Source organism: Oncorhynchus keta, chromosome 28 (genome assembly GCF_023373465.1).
Source record: "Oncorhynchus keta strain PuntledgeMale-10-30-2019 chromosome 28, Oket_V2, whole genome shotgun sequence".
NCBI lineage: Eukaryota > Metazoa > Chordata > Actinopteri > Salmoniformes > Salmonidae > Oncorhynchus > Oncorhynchus keta.
The window spans coordinates 52,748,620-52,771,301 of record NC_068448.1 but is presented as its reverse complement, the minus strand read 5'-3'; the positions used below and the strand labels follow the sequence as shown (position 1 = coordinate 52,771,301).

General features: G+C 41.6%; 1 protein-coding gene across 1 annotated transcript in view; it reads right to left on the bottom strand.

Annotated features, from left to right (window-relative positions):
- The window catches only part of LOC118361556 (cadherin-12-like), a 193,346-nt gene that overhangs the window by 58,706 nt on the left and 111,958 nt on the right, over nucleotides 1–22,682 (bottom strand). Inside the window, exons 4-6 of the mRNA XM_035741578.2 lie at nucleotides 13,371–13,490; nucleotides 8,346–8,513; nucleotides 157–344 (exon numbers count right to left, since the gene is read on the bottom strand). Of these exons, the coding sequence (XP_035597471.1) occupies nucleotides 157–344; nucleotides 8,346–8,513; nucleotides 13,371–13,490 (476 nt within the window). The remainder of the gene's footprint in view (nucleotides 1–156; nucleotides 345–8,345; nucleotides 8,514–13,370; nucleotides 13,491–22,682) is intronic.

The window sequence follows — 22,682 nt, the reverse complement described above, 5'->3', positions numbered from 1 at the left end:
TTGCGAGAGTGCGACTACCCATAGTATGTTGTACCAAAGTGGACTGACTGAAAGGGAACACTGAAAGGGAACATTCCTCTCATTCCATTCCAGCCAATTACTATGATCCTGTCCTTTGATTTAAAGTGCCATCACGTGACTGATGAAGACCCTTACCCTTTTGAGAATGAGGATTCCTTCCTGATTGTGTTCATTGGTGATGATGTCAAACATGTTGCCTCCGTCCCCCGGTACGATGTTGTACTCTACTTCTGCGTTCTTCCCGATGTCCAAATCATGAGCTTTGATCCTTCCCACAGCAGAACCCACTGCAGAGGACTCTGGGACTCTCAGGTGAAAGAAACCTTACAGACAAAAACAAACAAATAGATTGATCTAGAGTCTAGTTCATTTTCAACTTCTGCCATTGTATTGATCTTTTTTTCAGTGTGTCCCTAAATGGTTTGGAAGTGAGCAGCAGAGCAACTGCATCTGCCAATTGGCATTGTTGGCATGGTATGTTTTTGTGCAATACAGCAAGAGAAAGGGAGAGAGAGCAGCAGACATAAAGAAAGGACAGACGACTTCACCCCTGGTCTGAACCTTGGTGCTGTAACATCATTATGGAAATATCATAGTATTAGTAGAGTGGAGTGACTACCTGCCCAAGTAGCCTGTTGTAAAAGGCATATCAAAAATATCAAAAGACCAGGGGCCTCATTTATAAGACTGTGCGGAGGATTCACGTCAAATGAACAAAACAGAAAGTTTCCCTTTATAAATCACAATCAGCTCAAAATTTGGTGCACGTGAGCGAGCGTCTTGTCCCACCCTTTTAACAACCATAGTTGCCTATAAATAGTCAGGGAAACGCCCCTGATTAATATTCATCCATACTGACTGCAAGTCGACAATGACGGCAAATCCCGACAGAAAGGCTAAAAAAATACATTTCACCCAGTGTGAAATGAAAGTTCTAGTAGGAGAGGTTGAAGCAAGAAAAAAATATATTGTTTGGTGGACACAGTGTGGGCATTACAAATGCCAAAAAGGCGTTAGTGGCAGCATGTGGCAGATGCTGTGAATTGTCGTGGCATAATCAGAATTAGTTAGGTAACATTGATAAATGAAATGTTTTATTTACATAATAATGCTTATGTGAGATATTTGTCATTATGATGTTTTCTTTTGGATAATACAATCTTGTGACGGCCGGCCGCCCAACAACCTGCCCGCTCGACCTATCCCCTCCTCTCTTCTCCAGACCATTTCCGGAGACCTTCTCCCTTACCTCACCTCGCTCATCAACTCATCCCTGACCGCTGGCTACGTCCCTTCCGTCTTCAAGAGAGCGAGAGTTGCACCCCTTCTGAAAAAACCTACACTCGATCCCTCCGATGTCAACAACTACAGACCAGTATCCCTTCTTTCTTTTCTCTCCAAAACTCTTGAACGTGCCGTCCTTGGCCAGCTCTCCCGCTATCTCTCTCAGAATGACCTTCTTGATCCAAATCAGTCAGGTTTCAAGACTAGTCATTCAACTGAGACTGCTCTTCTCTGTATCACGGAGCGCTCCGCACTGCTAAAGCTAACTCTCTCTCCTCTGCTCTCATCCTTCTAGACCTATCGGCTGCCTTCGATACTGTGAACCATCAGATCCTCCTCTCCACCCTCTCCGAGTTGGGCATCTCCGGCGCGGCCCACGCTTGGTTGCGTCCTACCTGACAGGTCGCTCCTACCAGGTGGCGTGGCGAGAATCTGTCTCCTCACCACGCTCTCACCACTGGTGTCCCCCAGGGCTCTGTTCTAGGCCCTCTCCTATTCTCGCTATACACCAAGTCACTTGGCTCTGTCATAACCTCACATGGTCTCTCCTATCATTGCTATGCAGACGACACACAATTAATCTTCTCCTTTCCCCCTTCTGATGACCAGGTGGCGAATCGCATCTCTGCATGTCTGGCAGACATATCAGTGTGGATGACGGATCACCACCTCAAGCTGAACCTCGGCAAGACGGAGCTGCTCTTCCTCCCGGGGAAGGACTGCCCGTTCCATGATCTCGCCATCACGGTTGACAACTCCATTGTGTCCTCCTCCCAGAGCGCTAAGAACCTTGGCGTGATCCTGGACAACACCCTGTCGTTCTCAACTAACATCAAGGCGGTGGCCCGTTCCTGTAGGTTCATGCTCTACAACATCCGCAGAGTACGACCCTGCCTCACACAGGAAGCGGCGCAGGTCCTAATCCAGGCACTTGTCATCTCCCGTCTGGATTACTGCAACTCGCTGTTGGCTGGGCTCCCTGCCTGTGCCATTAAACCCCTACAACTCATCCAGAACGCCGCAGCCCGTCTGGTGTTCAACCTTCCCAAGTTCTCTCACGTCACCCCGCTCCTCCGCTCTCTCCACTGGCTTCCAGTTGAAGCTCGCATCCGCTACAAGACCATGGTGCTTGCCTACGGAGCTGTGAGGGGAACGGCACCTCAGTACCTCCAGGCTCTGATCAGGCCCTACACCCAAACAAGGGCACTGCGTTCATCCACCTCTGGCCTGCTCGCCTCCCTACCACTGAGGAAGTACAGTTCCCGCTCAGCCCAGTCAAAACTGTTCGCTGCTCTGGCTCCCCAATGGTGGAACAAACTCCCTCACGACGCCAGGACAGCGGAGTCAATCACCACCTTCCGGAGACACCTGAAACCCCACCTCTTTAAGGAATACCTAGGATAGGATAAAGTAATCCTTCTCACCCCCCTTAAAAGATTTAGATGCACTATTGTAAAGTGGCTGTCATAAGGTGAATGCACCAATTAAATGACTTAAATGTAAATGTAATAATGCTGTTGGCAGTTGCATTTTCCTCTATCTTCTCCAGGGCTTAGTCACTAGGGGCCCAGAAAGGGGAGAGGTCAGGCTTGTCTTCATTTGTCAATGTATCTGTTAAACCATGTGATGTTATGAAGAATATCAGAAGGGGAGGAGGACAGAATGGAGGGTTGTCTTCTTATGGGAATGTGTCTGTAACTATTGTATGTCCCCTCTGAGGTTGCCCTTATCTTGACCTAGTAGGAGGTGTATTTGGGATGGAGGTATCTAGAATTGACAATTGATATATGCCATTGGATAAGGTAATGTTTTGGTCCTAAGTAGTACCAAGAACTAGATTTGAATCTCGTCTAAGAGAGCAAACTGAACAATCATTTATAGCTAATGCTATCTAGCTATGGGATACTCCTCTTTCAAGTAAAAGGTTCTTTGTGTAATGTTCCTAAGATCTGTTATTCGTCATGTGAGTTGAGTGCGGTGTGTCTTGGCTATAAATGATACTCAGAATTGTTTTGTAAGCACTCTCAGAGAATTAACTTATAAACACTGAATTGGTCTGAGAGTCACAGGGCTATGGTGAAGCTCATATATAATTAAAAATGGACTTTATAATATAACTCTGACTTGTGTGTGGTTTGCTCTCCCAATCTTTAGTAATACAGGTAATTACCACGACATTTGGCATCACGAACCGGATGTGAATCTTCACTCGGTGACCGTTCCTGACGATCTAGGTAAATAAATTGTGCACGAGGGATCCCTCAAACTTTGGATCTCAGGGAAACCACACTTCGGGAACGAAGCAGATGGACCAACCTTTGATCTGAGAGGCAGCGAGCCGAGTGGATACCACATCTCGAACTGAGTTTTTTTTTAAAGAAAGAGGTGAGCGAACCACACACACTTGAAGTCGAGTTTTTAAATATGCCTCTGTTACGTATACTCTGAGTGTGAATTCCTTTGTAAGGAGGGCACCTTGGAGGCGTAAGCAAGGCCGAGTCAGAGGAGAGTAATCTGAGAATTTGTGGACTCAAAGATACTCTGCCACTGTCCGGTTGCGGGCGACCACGAGCCGTCCCGGCAGTGAATTGATCACAGTGGGGATTGGTGCGGTCTGTGGGGGTGAGGGGCCAGGATGATTGTGTGTTCTGTGTGAAACATGGTACTTGGTGAAGCCCTGTTGGAAGAAGGACCTCATTCTATGTGTCTGTGTGACTGTCTAAGTGACTCTCAGAGGTGGTGAATTCCAATTATTTTAAATGTGCTAGCCAGGTATGCCCTGCGTTACTCTGTGTGAGTATATTGTTATGGGATCACTAGGTAATATTTGTAGGAGCGTTCTGTGTGAGCGGGGTAGGTTGACTCTGTGTGGGTAACCTTTCAAGAATTTTCTGAGATTCTGGGTGAACATCTGACCAATCCTGTGTGGGTGATCCTTAAAGTTCTGTGTGAGTACCTAAGATTTTCTTACGTTTTATATGGATTCTGTGAATATTTGAAATTGTGATAAATTGTATGTGTGTATAATCAATTACTAGAGATTTGATAAAGTAATGCTGAGAATATAATTACATACAATTTAAACCACCCATTCGTAGATGTACGTAGGTTTTGAGTTGGTATCTTTAATGGATAATTTGATAAAGATGAGGTTTTAAGCACTATTAAACTAGTCTACAAAACCTGGGAAATTGAGCTCTAGAAACTGATTAGAGTGTGTCCACTTTTGATTATCTTACCCTAACAATGGAACTATAAAATGCTTTTTGGATTATCTCCGTCTGGGTACAACATTTGAAATAAAACTGAGGTCTGAAAATGTTACATTTTTTCTTCCCAGTATGAGAGGAGTTGCGGGATATATTGAATAAACTGTTTTCCATAAATTAGAGTGAATTAAGAGGGAATCTCGATGTAATTTATAATGTCGTACAAAGCCTAAGGTTTCCGTCAAATTAATTATCATTGTGTGATTAATGTGATGTAGTAAAGTAATTGAAATACGTTGCATGACTAAACATAATCTACTTTTATTAAAAGGAGCAAGATTTTGAGAATCATAGCCGAAGTAACGCTTGGACCTTTAAATTAGAGCTATTTTTGGGGGAATTGTCTCGATAGTGACGTGTCTTGATTTTACGAGTATGGATAGGTGCCATGGGTGCCTTCCAAGCTGGGGGCTCGGGTTTGGTTCCCAGCCAATGCTCTGACTAAATTCTGAGTTTTTGATTTTAATTCAACTATTTGTATGTTTTGCCTGGAAAGTTATGGTCACTAGTGTTTGTATAAGATATAAACTAAACGTTTTAATAGCTTGTTTGGTTCAAGTCGAAAGAAGGGATACATGTAACTTTTTAATAGATTGTTTAGGTTAAATTGATAGACTAATTCATTCAAAATAATAGCGAAACAAATTTTGATAAAAGACGGTGTCTGTTCACTAAATGATCAGCTGGAATAATGTATTGAGAATTGAGTCGTATTTAAATGACTGTATCATAGAGTAGACAGAAATTTAAGAAATTCGAAATAAAAGCGGAGAAATAATGGCGATAGAGTGGTGCCCACCGAAATGTTTTTCATTCTTATAGATTGACTGACACATGTTATAATTTTGGCGCTGTGTGTGTTATTTTTATAGTCTTGGACATTTCATAAGTGGGAAGAGGAAAGAGAAGAAAAAGTTGTAAAGTTTGGTTGAAGGTGAAACGTTGAAATGAGAGGGATTATATTTTTGCCCACTGGGGGAAAAAGATATAGGAGAGTTAAGCTGAAAGTGATTCAGGTGTGAGTAAGGAAACATTGTGATAATGTATTCTGATAGTTATTGATTCTTGGTTTGATTGTTTAGGTAACACCAGTGAATTTGAGCAAGAAAGTTCATGTAGTCTAACATTGTAATCTGTTTCCATTACACTGAACAATGTCAGATCATTAAAGTTGATTGCAGTTTGAGTAGTTTTTATTTTTACAGGGACAGTGCATCATTAATCACAGTTGTTTGTGTCTAATGGCAGAGTTTTTCAGACATGGGAAGCTCTCACACTGAAGGCAGATTGACTAAAGGTACTTTCCTTTGTGAGGATTTATGTCTATGCTCTATAACCCACTACTATATCACGTAAGTTTGAATTGTTTGAACAGCAGCTGTCTGTCTGTCTGTCTGTCTGTCTGTCTGTCTGTCTGTCTGTCTGTCTGTCTGTCTGTCTGTCTGTCTGTCTGTCTGTCTGTCTGTGTGTGTGTGTGTGTGTGTGTCAAGGACTGAGCAACATGCTGAGACTGCTGCATGTTGCAAAACTGTAGATAACAGCCCAGCAGATGCTCTGTCCTTGTGTTTGTATGTGACAATGTTTAGCAACACGGTGTGACTTGCTGTATCTCACAAAGTTGTGGTTAATCAGGTACAGGGAGGGGAGGCTCATCACAAGGTTTGATTGAATTAGAAAATACTGAATAACACAATAACATAAAACGGGAACTGAGTAGTTGCAGTAACTAGGGTGTGATACCAGAACAGTGAGAATCTGTACATCGACAGAGGGCGGACTCCAAGAAGCGCCAAGAGGCGGGGACCAGCCTGAGCGCCTGCGATAGGCTGAGCAAGTCTTAACCACGCTCAGCCTCTACTGTGATAGGCCAACAGACGGGTTGGAACTATGTCTATCACAGTATATGAACAGCTGTTTTCTTACATCCTGTCAGTACGGTGCAAGATGCACCGTATGATCCAGGTATGTAATTAGTATTCCTTCGTTTGAAAAGAGTAAATCAAATGCATTAGAGTTTAAACATTTATTTACATAAACAATTGTGACATTTTCGATTGTTTTTAGTCGCTGCGTGTTCCACTGAGGTTGGTGGTGCTGCAGCTGAGTAGGAGCTGAGTGCGTCCAGCCCCAGCATCTCCACAGCACCTTATGCGTCACAACCCTCCAGCAGCCGTGTCCTCACAGATGCAGTCCTGCAAACGCAGAGCAACACCATCAATGCTATTAACGAGGTTGCCAAGGAGTTGAAGTGTGACAGGCACGGCTTGGTTTCTGCAGGTGCTTCTCTGTAAAGCTTTGCACACTACAGCACAGCGATCCAAGAGAACCACTCTTGGTAATCGGAACCGGCTCATAAGCCACTAATCATCATTGGCAAGTAAATCTTGCTTGTCTCTGAGAATTCGCTCTCTCCGAATTCTTCCATTCGCCAAATCTTCCAACAGTGCCAAAGCAGCCATTGTGCATCATTACGCATTGTAATTGCATGCCTTTTTATACGCACCCATTTGATTGTCAAAGCTACCCAATTACGCAACACCTTCAGGTGTGGTAATTACCCTGATTGTAACTGACAATGACTGGGTCATGATCACATTGACAGTTCTGCGCAACAAACGTGATAACGACATGTGCACTCGTATCTGCCCGCCTGGGGTATCGAAAACGACATCAGTTTAAATGTAATTTGTCCTACTATTCACCTTATTATTTATGAGAATACATTTCATAACATGCAAGTATTGTTTAATAATTACAGAGCCAATTAAATATGATTCTCAATTAAACTGGACAACATATTTTAGTTTATTTTGTTGCAAACCATATTTCGATTTGTATTTATTACCCTAAATCATGTTTTTTTTGTGTGCACTCCAGGGAACTCTTCATATATAATACGTGAGAGGTAATATTTTTATTTATTTCACACAATGGTTTCAATTTCAGTGTTTCATCCTTCCGCCATCGGAGTCGCAGTTTTTCATTACTCCAGTTTATGTGCATAAGTATGCATCAAAGTGTCCGTGGAGGACCGCATATTCTCCTGTCAAGTTAGTTTTTTTTATAAATCCCAAAGTTTGCTTAGAAAGTGGCATAGTTTTCTTGTGCCTACGCAACGTTTATAAATGAGGCCCCAGAGCAGAATACTCAGTCACAATTGCATGTTTGTAGTATTCCATTAACCTTTCATATTCAGTTACAGGGTTTTGGATAGTGATCTTAAATATATGTATAAAGGCAATATTCATAAATATGCATAATCACAGTTGTTGCATTGATGTTTTTCAAATATGCTGACTTTCATAGATCAATAAATGAATGAAAAGCAAAATTTTACACAATTACACAATCTGTATGTTTGGCCTGCCTCCTGTATCTTACGTTTTGCACTGATTAACTATTCCATTGAATGTATTTGTTTGCTGGCTTAAAGTAAATAATTTAAAAAAAAAATATTACAGGCATCAGCTCCCACTGAGTTGAACAACACTGCAAGTGAAAACTAATGGATTAATGGAAGGTAAATACCTAAGTCTGTTCACGTGGAAAGGTACTAAGCTACAAGTAAATCATATATAATATGTAAGACATGGAAAGAACATAGATATCTGCCCAGTGGGAATCAGCATTATAAGCAATTATACAATAAAAAAAATGAAACAGGAATATTAAAATCAATATTATCAACATGCTTTTTTTAACAGATGTCTACATGGACCTTTAAAGTAAACTGCATACACAGAACAGCACCCCCCTCCCTCCTTCACTTACTTTTGGAAAACCTTGGTGGGTTGTCATTGACGTCACTGAGGGTGATGTTGATGGTAGTGGTCCCAGCCAGACCTCCCAGCTGACCTCCCATATCCTTGGCCTGGATAAGTACCTGGTACTGCTCCTTCACCTCGCGGTCCATGTTCGGCAAGGCCGTCCTTATTATACCTAATGGCAACATGATATCTTTAGAACACGTCAAAATGACATCTGACATTGAGGCGCTATTATGATCATAAGTTGTGCAGTCCAAATAGAAGATAGCTGGAAGCAAGATAATAGAGAAGGTACAAGGTGAGGGTTAACATGTGTTCTGAAGAATGGCTGATGGTTGCTGTATGATAGTTGAGTCAAACTAAATAAGTTTGTTACCCTGCCTCCTTAAAATGTTAAGTCAAGTCCAATCTAAAGTTATTTCAACCTAGTAAAGTGAGTGAAACTGACACATTTGGATGTAATTACTTGTTGAGTGAACATGATACCTTTAGTCAAAAGTAACATTCTTGTAAAGTTCTTACTATGAGCACACTTGAGACTCAACCTTATCTGGGATTTGACCTCAGAAACATTTGGTTGAAAATTAACTTATAGACCACCAGGTCTTTGTCCAATTATCTGACCACAACAACATATACCAGTGCTCTGGGACACTTGACGTGAAGTTTGCATAAGCTCTTCGGATTTGAACTTTCAATCTCATGGTCAGGAGTGCATTGATGTTTCTGCAGTGCCACCAGGTACATATTTGTTACTGCAAACATGTTTCCATTCACTCGCAAAATCAGAGAAGGATTAGGGTACAGTGTTGTTCATCTGAGGCCAATCTCTGTCATACCTACAGATTTGGTACCGAGCAGAACCATGCAAGGTCATATGTGTACCTCTAAAGGTACCTTATGTGTAAATTTGACCTTTTTGTACACCAGGGAACAACACTGTATCCTAACTGTACACTTTTTTAGAGAGTGTGTGGATATACAGTATGTTCTTGGTAATAAATATGTACCTGGATGCACTGCAGAAACATTGATGCACTCGCGACCAAGAGGTTTCAAGTTAAAATCTCCAGGGAGATTATGCAAACTTTACATCAATTGTCCCTGAGAACTGCTATTTTTAAGGCAGTGTTGTCAGATAATTGGACAAGTATTCACTTTATTCTGAGCATATTTTAGCAAAGTGCAGAAATATATTATTGACAATAAATCTGTCAGGCCAATCTCTGTCAGCTCCACAGACCTGGTGGCATTCTAGTTGCTAGCAACCAGAAGAATAGAGGTTAAAATCCCAGGAGGTTGTAAATTCAATTCCCATGATGTTGAGTGTAAAATGTACTCACAGTATAGAATTTTACAATATTTTACTGTAATATGTATCCTGTACAATTACAATAACTGCCTGTTGAGTCCTACCATCCCTGCTGTCATTTTACAGCAATAACAACTTAATTTGACAGTAAAAATACAGTATGTTTTTGTAAACTTATTTTTGAAAATACAGTTTAACTGTAAAAATACAATAGTAGTTGCATATTTGCTGTATTTTCACTGAAACTATGTAGCCGGTGAAGTACTTTAAAATTATAAATTATTTTTAACAGTGTGTGCCGTAAGCACATCTGAAATACCCTATAATAATAACTGTAATTGCAAGTGAAGCATATTAAGATAATTTACAGGACGGTCCAAAAAGTAACCAAGTACATTGCGATTGACAGCAAATACACAGCAAAACAGTAATACAGTACCATACAACTATCCGTATCATAAAACCTATAGCAATTGCTAACAGTGTAGCTTTGTCAGCACAACAAAAAACAAACAGCTGAAGCACATTGATTTGTCTAAAAGTGTGAAGTTTACGCAACAAGTCATTGAAGGTTGTAGGATAACACACATTTTTGTTGAAAAATATTTTTTACACAATTAACAATTTCAGTATTTTTCAGTTGAGTTGACTTTGGAAAATGAGCTGAAACAACTAAAAGGCAACATTACGTTTTACAGTGTAGCAGCCCCATTAGAAAAGAGCCTATACTTAGAGGTGCCTGAAGTCAAGGCTGTGATATATAGAAATAGAGGTCATTTCACCAAGTGGAGACACTTGACATTCAATACTGAACTAAGTGAGGCTTTATAATGATTCACCAGAGGGTCTGGGGGACCTTGACATCAGAGGAAATATAGCCAAGTAATGGCCAGGTCAGCTAGGAGGATGTCAGCTTGATAGAAGGGATATAAATGTGGCAAGATGTACATTTCCTATTCACTTATTCCCCCATTCGTAATATGAATAGGATGGATTTCACATTTGATCCTCAAATCCTGTCTTCTGCGAGTGCAACAAAGGATGTTGTTTTTTGACATTCTTCTCATCTTTTTTGAATGCCGGCTCTAACAGGGAGGGATGATGCTGTGAAGTGCATGGTGATTAAGGCATGTGATTCCCTCCCCCACTTTCCCCTTTCTTTTCTCTCTCTCCCCTGCTTGTTTGTTCAGCTGCGTTGATGTATGTAGTGGCAGGCTCAGCGTGGGAAACATTTGTTTTAACAGTTGGATTTTTTCACCATCAGGTTTGAAATACAGTCACAGTGTGTGTTCTGTATATTCTCCAGGGAGGAAAGGCATAATCTGCGATAGATTCTCCCCATTCCCTTTCTCCCTCTGATATCACGTTGGAAATGGTTATCATGTTTTCCTTTTATTTTTTTTCCTCCCTTTTCTGTGACATACATTCATTTTCTTTCACTTGCTTTCAAAAGACATAATACAAATCTAAATTATAACACAGACAATTAGACCTTTGAACACACTGATAAGGAGTAGAAACTGTATCGACCATTAGGCTACATCAAATACATACTGTAAGAGGGTTGTAAGGGTTCTCGACAGTTAGCTGTCTATTATAAGATTGATGTTCTCTGGCACAAGCTGGCTCCCGGACACACATGACAACTGGAGCGTGCAGGGTCGGAGAGGTGCTGATCCTTTGGCACGGTCATAGATGCCAAGCCACTACCATTACTTCTGCAGTCGAGTACCACTAGCACTACCACTCCTACTATTTCACACAAAAATACTTTAAGACAAGCAAGCACACACATGTTCTGTAAGAAATGTCCTTTTCTAGTTGAATATACATTTTTACAGAGGACAAAGTAATGTGCATTGCACGCATATTGAATTTAAGTTCCTTCAGAAAGTATTCACACACTTTACATTTTTTTTCTCTCCACCATGTTGTTGTGTTACCAAGTGGGCTTAAAATTGATTTAATTGTAATTGTTTTGTCAACGATCTATATAAAAAAAGTTTGCTTAAATTTTAAACTCGACCAATAGTTTTGTCACTACTGTATATCTGTTAAATAGCAAATGTGCCTACTCTGGTCTTGGCACGTGTGCTCCAGCCAACAGCTCGCAGATACAGTGTGGGTAGGCTGTGCACTGCAGCCTGGTCTCAGAGCATTTCACATTATTCCATATGTAAATCTGGGACACTCCCTTTAGTATGATATGTTACATTTCACATGGTATATATTAATCTATGGATGTCCATCACCTATTTTGTATGATTATATGTTATGAATTTGCAAATCGTACAATATATGATGAATTTGCAAATACGTATGTTATGTTCCGAATTCTAGCTAGGTGGCTAATATTAGCTAGCTGGCTAACATGAACTAGGCTAGGGGTTATGGTTAGGGGTTAAGGTTATGGTCAAGTTTAGGAGTTAGGTTAAAGGGTTAAGGTTAGGGTTCGCTAAAATGATTCATGTTAGGATTAAGGGAAGGGTTAGCTAACATGCTAAGTTGTTCAAAGTAGCTAGAAAGTAGTAAGTAGTTGAAAAGTTGCTAATTAGCTAACATGCTAAAGTAGTCCATGATAAGATTGGAACTTGCAACCTTTGGGTTGTTAGATATTCGGCTTATACATCCACCGACCCGGCATTAAGTAACCATACTACATGTAACATATCGTACTAAATTGAGTGTCCAGGATTTATATTTACTATGTTACCTCTACTTTACGAGACCAGGTTGGCTGCAGATAGGCTAGTGTGCATGATGAGATTATTATGGATAAGAGCGGGAATATTTTGGGGGGCCAAATGGCAGTCAAGCATCAATCATCATGTCACCAGAATAAGACCCTCAGTATTTATTGGAAAGGAGCATCAAGATCACTATGCACTTTCACCACCATGTGAAGTTCATCGTAATTTATTTAATCTGTAACCTAATAAACGGCATTGTTTCATAGTGGGAGGACCATACACCATATCATCGCGTGACTACAAGTTTACTTCGATATGATGGTTATCATATCAATAATGGAGCATAAAGGCGGTTCAACCTCCATTTCACACATTCATTTTACAGATACAAAAAGATCCCACCATGTCAAACGAACAGATTAACTGTTGACATTTATAAAGTTGCAACAAAACATCCTGTGTTTTCTTTTCGATAGTGTGACTTTAAAAACTGTGGATGGAAATGTGGTCCACCATAAAGGAACTTAAGGAACTTTAGCTTGCCACTGTTTCTAATCCATTGCCCTGGCCAGCTACAATGTAATCAAATCAAGATATCTCACTCATTTGTTTAATCGGATCAATAATGTATAATTAAATTCAAGAAAACACTTTGTCAATACTAATCTTCAGAGTTAGAATATACGCCCACCTATTCGATTATTACAGCATTTGGAAACTCGTTCTTTTTTATGTAAACTCATTCTTCTTTTTTTTTGACAGATAATTACCATGCCTTTTTGTCATTACAAACAAAGCTGGATGAAGGTTAACACCATCCCAAACAAAACAGCATTCAACATCGACCAACATATGGGTCCTACGTGGCTCAGTTGGAGCACGGTGCTTCCCAGGACCACATGTACATAAAAACGGTAAGTTTCTTTGGATAGAAGTGTACTTTAAATGCCATATACAATTATGTAAAGAGTAACCACAAGTACCAAAATTAGACCCATTTCTGACTGACGTTGCCCATCTTATTTACCTGTCTTGGGATCAACAGAGAAGTATGGCTGGCCATGGAGGATGCTGTAGACCACCCTGGCACTGTTTCCGTAGGTAGGGTCATCTGCATCTGTGGCTGTCACCTGCATCACATAGGTCCCTGTAAAACATACACACACATTTATATCATTCAGATGGGGCAATTTTATATGGCATAGTTTTCACCCAGTTTAGTAGCTTGTGCCACCACGTATGCCTCCCAAACGGCACTCTTATTCCCTATAAAGTGCACTATTTTTGAGCAGGGCTCAGGTCAAAAGTAGTTCACTATGTAGCGAATAGGGACCATTTAGGACAGAGTCACTTAGACTAAAGTGTGAAGAGGATATGATAGAAGATGAGTGTGGAACATTGGAACGTTGAATTATTCACTATGTGAAATATACATTTGCAGCTAAGTGGATGCTTAGCCGAAACATACATCAGGGGTAAAATGGCTGCTCAGACACACATTCATTAGACATTGCCTCCATTATGGAAACAAAGAGCCATGCACAGCAGGAATAGGAAACAGGATGGCAGCCATCCAAACTTCCTGCTGTACCAGGAACAGAGTAATTACTTGTTATAGAAGTATGGGCTCATCCTCTGTAATTACTGAAGCTTCAATCTAAAACACCAATTGCAATTATCCACTGTCTCCACAGAAGCATGTAAACCTACCAACAAATCCAATTATTGTATCTATAAGCTCAATAAAACCACGCCTGTGGCCAAATGAGATTTCTCTGTTTTATTCCATATGTACAGGCTGGGACTGTCTGCTGGTGGACATCCAAGAGAAGCTACATGCACAAATGGCCATTGACACATGCTAATCTTTTAGTTGGCTGTAACAAGCCTTTATTAAACAGGCTTTGCGCTGTGAGCAGATGGTAACAATTGTATTAAAACATTAGGTGAGAGAGATTAAACCCTGCACCACACATCTGGGTAGAATGTAGCTGAGATGCTCTACACGCTCTATTACTAATATGCCAATGCTATTGGTTAAACACTCATTTACAACTAGGCAGTTTGTGCTGGTTTATCAGCATATGCTGTATTGATGTTTTTTTTTGTGCGTTTTAGTGATGCAATCCTTTAAGAAACAGCTCTATTTCCATAAAGCCTTCAAATACGAGTGCTTGGTTTAAAATTTATTAATAATAGCTAAACAAAGCTATGCACCACTTTTTAACTTGGCTCATTCCAGTTCCTTATTAATATTCTTTGAAAATAAAACTACAGTTTTAATTGGTGTTTTGAATCCACACCCATTTCCCTAAGGAAGGCCTATCAGTTCCATTAATTTCATTCATGTAATTAGCAGTGATTCCTATTTTTCTCAGGCACACACTCCATAAACACCCTATTATCACACACACTGCAGACAGTGTTGCCAGGGAGATCCGCAATTGGCTACATGATTTGTCACTGGAAGTCGCTAGATCAATGGGCGGCAGGGTAGCCTAGTGGTTAGAGCGTTGGACTAGGAACCGGTAGGTTACAAGTTCAAACCCCCGAGCTGACAAGGTACTTGTTGTTGTTCTTCCCCTGAACAGTTATCCACTGTTCCTAGGCTGTCATTGAAAATAAGAATGACTTGCCTGGTTTAATAAATAAAAATAAATCACATGAAGCTGCTGTCTCTGACATATAGTGTTTTTTCCCCCTCTCCATCCGCATGTAATGTAAAAATCTTCCAAGAGTGAAATAGCTCCCAATCGTTCTGATTGTGAAGTCATGTTGTAAAAACTTTCACAGCGTGAAAATGTTCCCACTCAATAATTGCATGTGCTTTTGTGTGGATGTCTGAGCTCGTGCAGATTTTTCTTTCACACCCCCTCGCCCTTGATTTAGCTAGCTAATGAGCATAATTAGCTGTAAACTGGTTGAGATGGCTTGTTCTCAGAGGCGTGCAGTTTTAACTTGTTTGTACAGCTAGCTAACTAACAAACAAACAAACAAATATATGTATGCACTGTCAATCAAAAATGTAGCGCCCAAGTCTTTGCAATCGCAAATAATCTCCTCACATCAACCCTCAGCACTTTGACTTGCAAGTCCTGGTATTTATAAGCTGATCTCACGTCTCAACAAGCTTCTGATACAAACTTCAATACTCCTGGCCACCATTGATTGGCAGATGTATGAAGCAAATGCGCGTGTCCACTAGCACAGTTTTTGAGCTCGAGGGAGGATGTGAGAGAAACAGCAGCATGAGCTCAGCCATCCATATAAAGAGATGTGCGTGCAATTATTGAACTGGGAACATTTTCACGCTGGGAGAGATTTTGCAGCATGACATCACAATCAGAACACAATCAAAACGATTTTGAACTATTTCACACGGGGAAGATTTTTACGACACCTTTACACCCCCTTCCCTTGTTCTTCTCTGCCTGTGTGTGCGCTGTTGCTGTGATTTCTGTTGCTCAGACAGCTTCTCCCACTCTTGTTTGCATCAGAACTGAGTGGGAAAAGTTGCTAAATGCTATCAAACCATAGAAACCCTCTTTGTCAAAACTCCCCAAAGGCAGCCTGAAAAGTAGTTGAACTCGCTAAATATAGGACAAAGTCGCTAAATTGTCAACAGTGACTACAGAATAATCTGAAAATAAGTAGTATTTCTAAAGCATGCTCAATCCCTCATTTAAAGGTGCAATAACATTTGAATAGTTCACCTAATTTCAGTTTGTGACAAAGCAAGCAATGTATAGTGTACAGAATCCTTGTACCATCTAAACCACTGTGAAATGTATTTTCAATAAGTCAAAATATTTTCAGCAGTTTAAAGCTGGTGTACTAAACTGAAACTACTTTCAATGAGAATGACAGAACTATGACACACATTTTGTATGTGAATTTGGATGGGTTGCCCAAAAAGTTACATATTGCATCTTTAAAGGAAATAGTTATTTCGCAGGCAGGTCCTAAATTCTCAAAAAAAACACACAACTCACAGACTAAGGTCTGCTTCAGTGCCTTCCATCTTTGTTTCCCTGCAGTGAGTTGTAGAATTATTTTTTATTTTTTTGTTATTAGCTTGAAAGGGACCATGCGGATTTAGAGCACAGTTTGTGTGTGGAGTGTACAGGTAACTGCCAAAATGAAGGAAACTCTTGAGTAAATGAGGGATGCAAAGCAGTGGTGGAAAAAGTACCCAATTGTCATACCTGAGTAAAAATAAAAAGACCTTAATAGAAAATGAGTGAAAGTTACCCAGTAAAATATTACTTTTATTTTTTTTTTTTTTTATTTCACCTTTATTTAACCAGGTAGGCAAGTTGAGAACAAGTTCTCATTTACAATTGCGACCTGGCCAAGATAAAGCAAAGCAGTTTGACACATACAACGACACAGAGTTACACATGGAGTAAAACAAACATACAGTCAATAATACAGTATAAACAAGTCTATATACGGTGTGAGCAAATGAGGTGAGATAAGGGAGGTAAAGGCAAAAAAGGCCAAGGTGGCAAAGTAAATACAATATAGCAAGTAAAACACTGGAATGGTAGATTTGCAGTGGAAGAATGTACAATGTAGAAATACAAATAATGTGGTGCAAAGGGGCAAAATAAATAAATAAAATAAATACAGTAGGGAAAGAGGTAGTTGTTTGGGCTAAATTATAGATGGGCTATGTACAGGTGCAGTAATCTGTGAGCTGCTCTGACAGTTGGTGCTTAAAGCTAGTGAGGGAGATAAGTGTTTCCAGTTTCAGAGATTTTTGTAGTTCGTTCCAGTCATTGGCAGCAAAGAACTGGAAGGAGAGGCGACAAAAGAAGGAATTGGTTTTGGGGGTGACCAGAGAGATATACCTGCTGGAGCGCGTGCTACAGGTGGGTGATGCTATGGTGACCAGCGAGCTGAGATAAGGGGGGACTTTACCAAGCAGGGTCTTGTAGATGACATGGAGCCAGTGGGTTTGGCGACGAGTATGAAGCGAGGGCCAGCCAAAGAGAGCGTACAGGTCGCAATTGTGGGTAGTATATGGGGCTTTGGTGACAAAACGGATTGCACTGTGATAGACTGCATCCAGTTTGTTGAGTAGGGTATTGGAGGCTATTTTGTAAATGACTTCGCCGAAGTCGAGGATTGGTAGGATGGTCAGTTTTACAAGGGTATGTTTGGCAGCATGGGTGAAGGATGCTTTGTTGCGAAATAGGAAGCCAATTATAGATTTAACTTTGGATTGGAGATGTTTGATGTGGGTCTGGAAGGAGAGTTTACGGTCTAACCAGACACCTAGGTATTTGTAGTTGTCCACGTATTCTAAGTCAGAGCCGTCCAGAGTAGTGATGTTGGACAGGCGGGCAGGTGCAGGCAGCGATCGGTTGAAGAGCATGCATTTAGTTTTACTTGTATTTAAGAGCAATTGGAGGCCACGGAAGGAGAGTTGTATGGCATTGAAGCTTGCCTGGATGGTTGTTAACACAGTGTCCAAAGAAGGGCCAGAAGTATACAAAATGGTGTCGTCTGCGTAGACGTGGATCAGAGACTCACCAGCAGCAAGAGCGACATCATTGATGTATTCAGAGAAGAGAGTCCTTCCAAGAATTGAACCTTGTGCCACCCCCATAGAGACTGCCAGAGGTCCGGACAGCAGACCCTCCGATTTGACACACTGAACTCTATCAGACAAGTAGTTGGTGAACCAGGCAAGGCAATCATTTGAGAAACCAAGGCTGTCGAGGTTGCCGATGAGGATGTGGTGATTGACAGAGTCGTAAGCCTTGGCCAGATCACAGTAATGTTTCTTTTCGATGCCGGTTAAGATATCGTTTACGACCTTGAGCGTGGCTGAGGTGCACCCATGACCAGCTCTGAAACTTGATTGTATAGCAGAGAAGGTATGGTGAGATTCAAAATGGTCGGTAATCTGTTTGTTTACTTGGCTTTCAAAGACCTTAGAAAGGCAGGGTAGGATAGATATAGGTCTGTAGCAGTTTGGGTCAAGTTTGTCCCCCCCCTCTTTGAAGAGGGGGATAACCGAAAGCTGCTTTCCAATCTTTGGGAATCTCAGACTAGTAATAGGGGTGGCAACAATTTCGGCACATAATTTTAGAAAGAAAGGGTCCAGATTGTCTAACCCGGCTGAATTTGTAGGGGTCCAGATTTTGCAACTCTTTCAGAACATCAGCTGACTGGATTTGGGAGAAGAAGAAATGGGGAAGGCTTGGGCGAGTTGCTGTGGGGGGTGCAGTGCTGTTGACCGGGGTAGGAGTTGCCAGGTGGAAAGCATGGCCAGCCGTAGAAAAATGCTTATTGAAATTCTCAATTATAGTGGATTTATCAGTGGTGACAGTGTTTCCTATATTCAGTGCAGTGGGCAGCTGGGAGGAGGTGTTCCTATTCTCTATGGACTTTACAGTGTCCCAGAACTTTTTTGAGTTAGTGTTGCAGGAAGCAAATTTCTGCTTGAAAAAGCTAGCCTTGGCTTTTCTAACTGCCTGTGTGTAATGGATTCTAGCTTCCCTGAACAGCTGCATATCACGGGGCTGTTCGATGCTAATGCAGAACGCCATAGGATGTTTTTGTGTTGGTTAAGGGCAGTCAGGTCTGGGGAGAACCAAGGGCTATATCTGTTCCTGGTTCTAAATTTCTTGAATGGGGCATGCTTATTTAAGATGGTTAGGAAGGCATTTAAAAAAAATAACCAGGCATCCTCTACTGACGGGATGAGATCAGTATCCTTCCAGGATACCCCGGCCAGGTCGATTAGAAAGGCCTGCTCGCTGAAGTGTTTCAGGGAGCGTTTGACAGTGATGACTGGAGGTCGTTTGACCGCTGACCCATTACGGATGCAGGCAATGAGGCAGTGATCGCTGAGATCTTGGTTGAAGACAGCAGAGGTGTATTTAGAGGGCAAGTTGGTAAGGATGATATCTTTGAGGGTGCCCGTGTTTAAGGCTTTGGGGAGGTACCTGGTAGGTTTATTGATAATTTGTGTGAGATTGAGGGCATCAAGCTTAAAATGTAGGATGGCTAGCGTGTTAAGCATGTTCCAGTTTAGGTCGCCTAGCAGCACGAGCTCTGAAGATAGATGGGGGGCAATCAGTTCACATATGGTGTCCAGAGCACAGCTGGATGCAGAGGGTGGTCTATAGCAGGCGGCAACGGTGAGAGACGTGTTTTTAGAGAGGTGGATTTTTAAAAGTAGAAGTTCAAATTATTTGGGTACAGACCTGGATAGTAGGACAGAACTCTGCAGGCTATCTTTGCAATAGATTGCAAAACCGCCCCCTTTGGCAGTTCTATCTTGTCTGAAAATGTTGTAGTTTGGGTTATGAATTTTTGGTGGTCTTCCTAAGCCATGATTCAGACACGGCTAGGACATTAGGGTTGGCAGAGTGTGCTAAAGCAGTGAATAAAACAAACTTAGGGGGGAGGCTTCTAATGTTAACATGCATGAAACCAAGGCTATTACGGTTACATAAGTAATCAAAAGAGAGCGTCTGGGGAATAGGAGTGGAGCTAGGCACTGCAGGGCCTACTTGAGTAAAAGTCTAAAAGTATTTGGTTGTAAATATACTTAAGTATAAAAAGTAAATGTAATTGCTAAAATATTCTTAAGTATCAAACGTAATATCAAGCCAACCAGATGTTCATGTTTTTTAAATTTACACTCCAACACTCAGAAATTATTTACAAAGTTCGCCAGATCAGAGGCAGTAAGGATGACGAGGGTTGTTCTCTTGACAAGTATGTGAACTGGACCATTTTCTGTCCTGCTATGCATCCAAAGTGAAACAAGTGCTTTTGGGTGTCAGGGAAAATGTACAGCGGCTTGCAAAAGTATTCACCCCCCTTGGAATTTTTCCTATTTTGTTGCCTTACAACATGGAATTAAAATAGATGTTTGGGGGGGTTGTATCATTTTATTTACACAACATGCCTACCACTTTGAAAATACTAAATATTATATACCCTGAACAAGGCAGTTAACCCCCCCAAAAACAATACTTTGTAGAGCCAGCATTTGCAGCAATTACAGCTGCAAGTCTCTTGGGGTATGTCTCTATAAGCTTGGCACATCCGGCCACTGGGACTTTTGCCCATTCTTCAAGGCAAATCTGCTACAGCTCCTTCAAGTTGGACGGGTTCCGCAGGTGTACACCAATCTTTAAGTCATACCACAGATTTTCAATTGGATTGAGGTCTGGGCTTTGACTAGGCCATTCCAAGACATTTAAATGTTTCCCCTTAAACCACTCAAGTGTTGCTTGTGCAGTATGCTTAGGGTCATTGTCCGGCTGGAAGGTGAATCTTCGTCCCAGTCTGAAATCTCTGGAAGACTGAAACAGGTTTCCCTCAGAAATGTCCCTGGTTTTAGCGCCATCCATCATTCCTTCAATTCTGACCAGTTTCCAAGTCCCTGCCGATGAAAAACATCCCCACAACATGATGCTACCACCACGCTTCACTGTGGGGATGGTGTTCTCGGTGTGATGAGAGGTGTTGGGTTTGCACCAGACATGGCATTTTCCTTGATTGCCAAAAAGATACATTTTAGTCTCATCTGACCAGAGTCTATTCTTCCATATGTTTGGGGACTATCCCACATGCCTTTTGGCAAACACCAAACTGTCACGCGGAGCACACTCAGACAAGGAGACTGGGATGAGAGAACCAAAGTATGTTTTGAACACGGGGGAAAGCTCAGGCAGCTTGCTGGAAACCAGGTGAGGAGGCTGAGGCTGGAGCGAGAGGTGTGGGGACAGGGTAAGCAGGTCCGGAGGGAGCGTAGAGTGAGGAATCCAGGACAGAGTAGCATGACTGACGAGAAGTCGGACTGGAGACAGGGACCAGAGTCAGAGCAGGCAGAACTGTGGTGGAGAGGAAAAAAGAGTCAGGCAAGGGAAACCAGGCACAACTGGAACAAACGGCTAGAATCATGGACTGACTGGGCAGAGATTACAATCTGGCAGTGTGGAAGTGGCAGCACTGAGTACTTGTAGAGGTCTTGATTATGGAACAGGTTGCTGCTGGTGGGGATCTGCTCTGACTCCAGCACACCCTTCTCCGCCCACACACACACACACACACACACACACACACACACACACACACACACACACACACACACACACACACACACACACACACACACACACACACACACACACACACACACACACACACACACACACACACAGAGAGGGAGAGGTAGATAGCACTGGGGGAGTTGCGGCAGGTCAAGGAGACACCGGATGAGCACTAGAGGGAGAGGCAGGATCAGATGTGACACAAACGTGTTTGCTTATTTTTTTCGTTAAGCAATGGCTTTCTTCTGGCCACTCTTCCGTAAAGCCCAGCTCTGTGGAGTGTACGACTTAGTGGTCCTATGGACAGATACTTCAATATCTGCTGCAGAGCTTTGCAGCTCCTTCAGGGTTGTCTTGGGTCTCTTTGTTGCCTCTCTGATTATTGCCCTCCTTGCCTGTGAGCTTTGGTGGGTGGCCCTCTCTTGGCAGGTTTCTTGTGGTGCCATTTTCTTTCCATGTTTTTATAATGGATTTAATGGTGCTCCGTGAGATGTTCAAAGTTTTGGATATGTTTTTATAACCTAACCCTGATCTGTACTTCTCCACAACTTTGTCCCTGACCTGTTTGGAGAGCTCCTTGGTCTTCATAGTGCCACTTGCTTGGTGTTGGCCCTTGCTTAGTGGTGTTGCAGACTCAGGGGCCTTTCAGAACAGGTGTATATATACTGAGATCATGTGACACTTAGATTGCACACAGGTGGACTTTATTTAACTAATTATTTGACTTATGAAGATAATTGGTTGAACCAGATCTTATTTGGGGTCTTCATAGCAAAAGGGGTGAATATACAGTGGGGCAAAAAAGTATTTAGTCAGCCACCAATTGTGCAAATTCTCCCACTTAAAAAGATGAGAGGCCTGTAATTTTCATCATAGGTACACTTCAACTATGACAGATAAAATGAGAAAAAAATCCAGAAAATCACATTGTAGGATTTTTTATGAATTCATTTGCAAATTATGGTGGAAAATAAGTATTTGGTCACCTACAAACAAGCAAGATTTCTGGCTCTCACAGACCTGTAACTTCTTCTTTAAGAGGCTCCTCTGTCCTCCACTCGTTACCTGTATTAATGGCACCTGTTTGAACTTGTTATCAGGATAAAAGACACCTGTCCACAACCTCAAACAGTCACACTCCAAACTCCACTATGGCCAAGACCAAAGAGCTGTCAAAGGACACCAGAAACAAAATTGTAGACATGCACCAGGCTGGGAAGACTGAATCTGCAATAGGTAAACAGCTTGGTTTGAAGAAA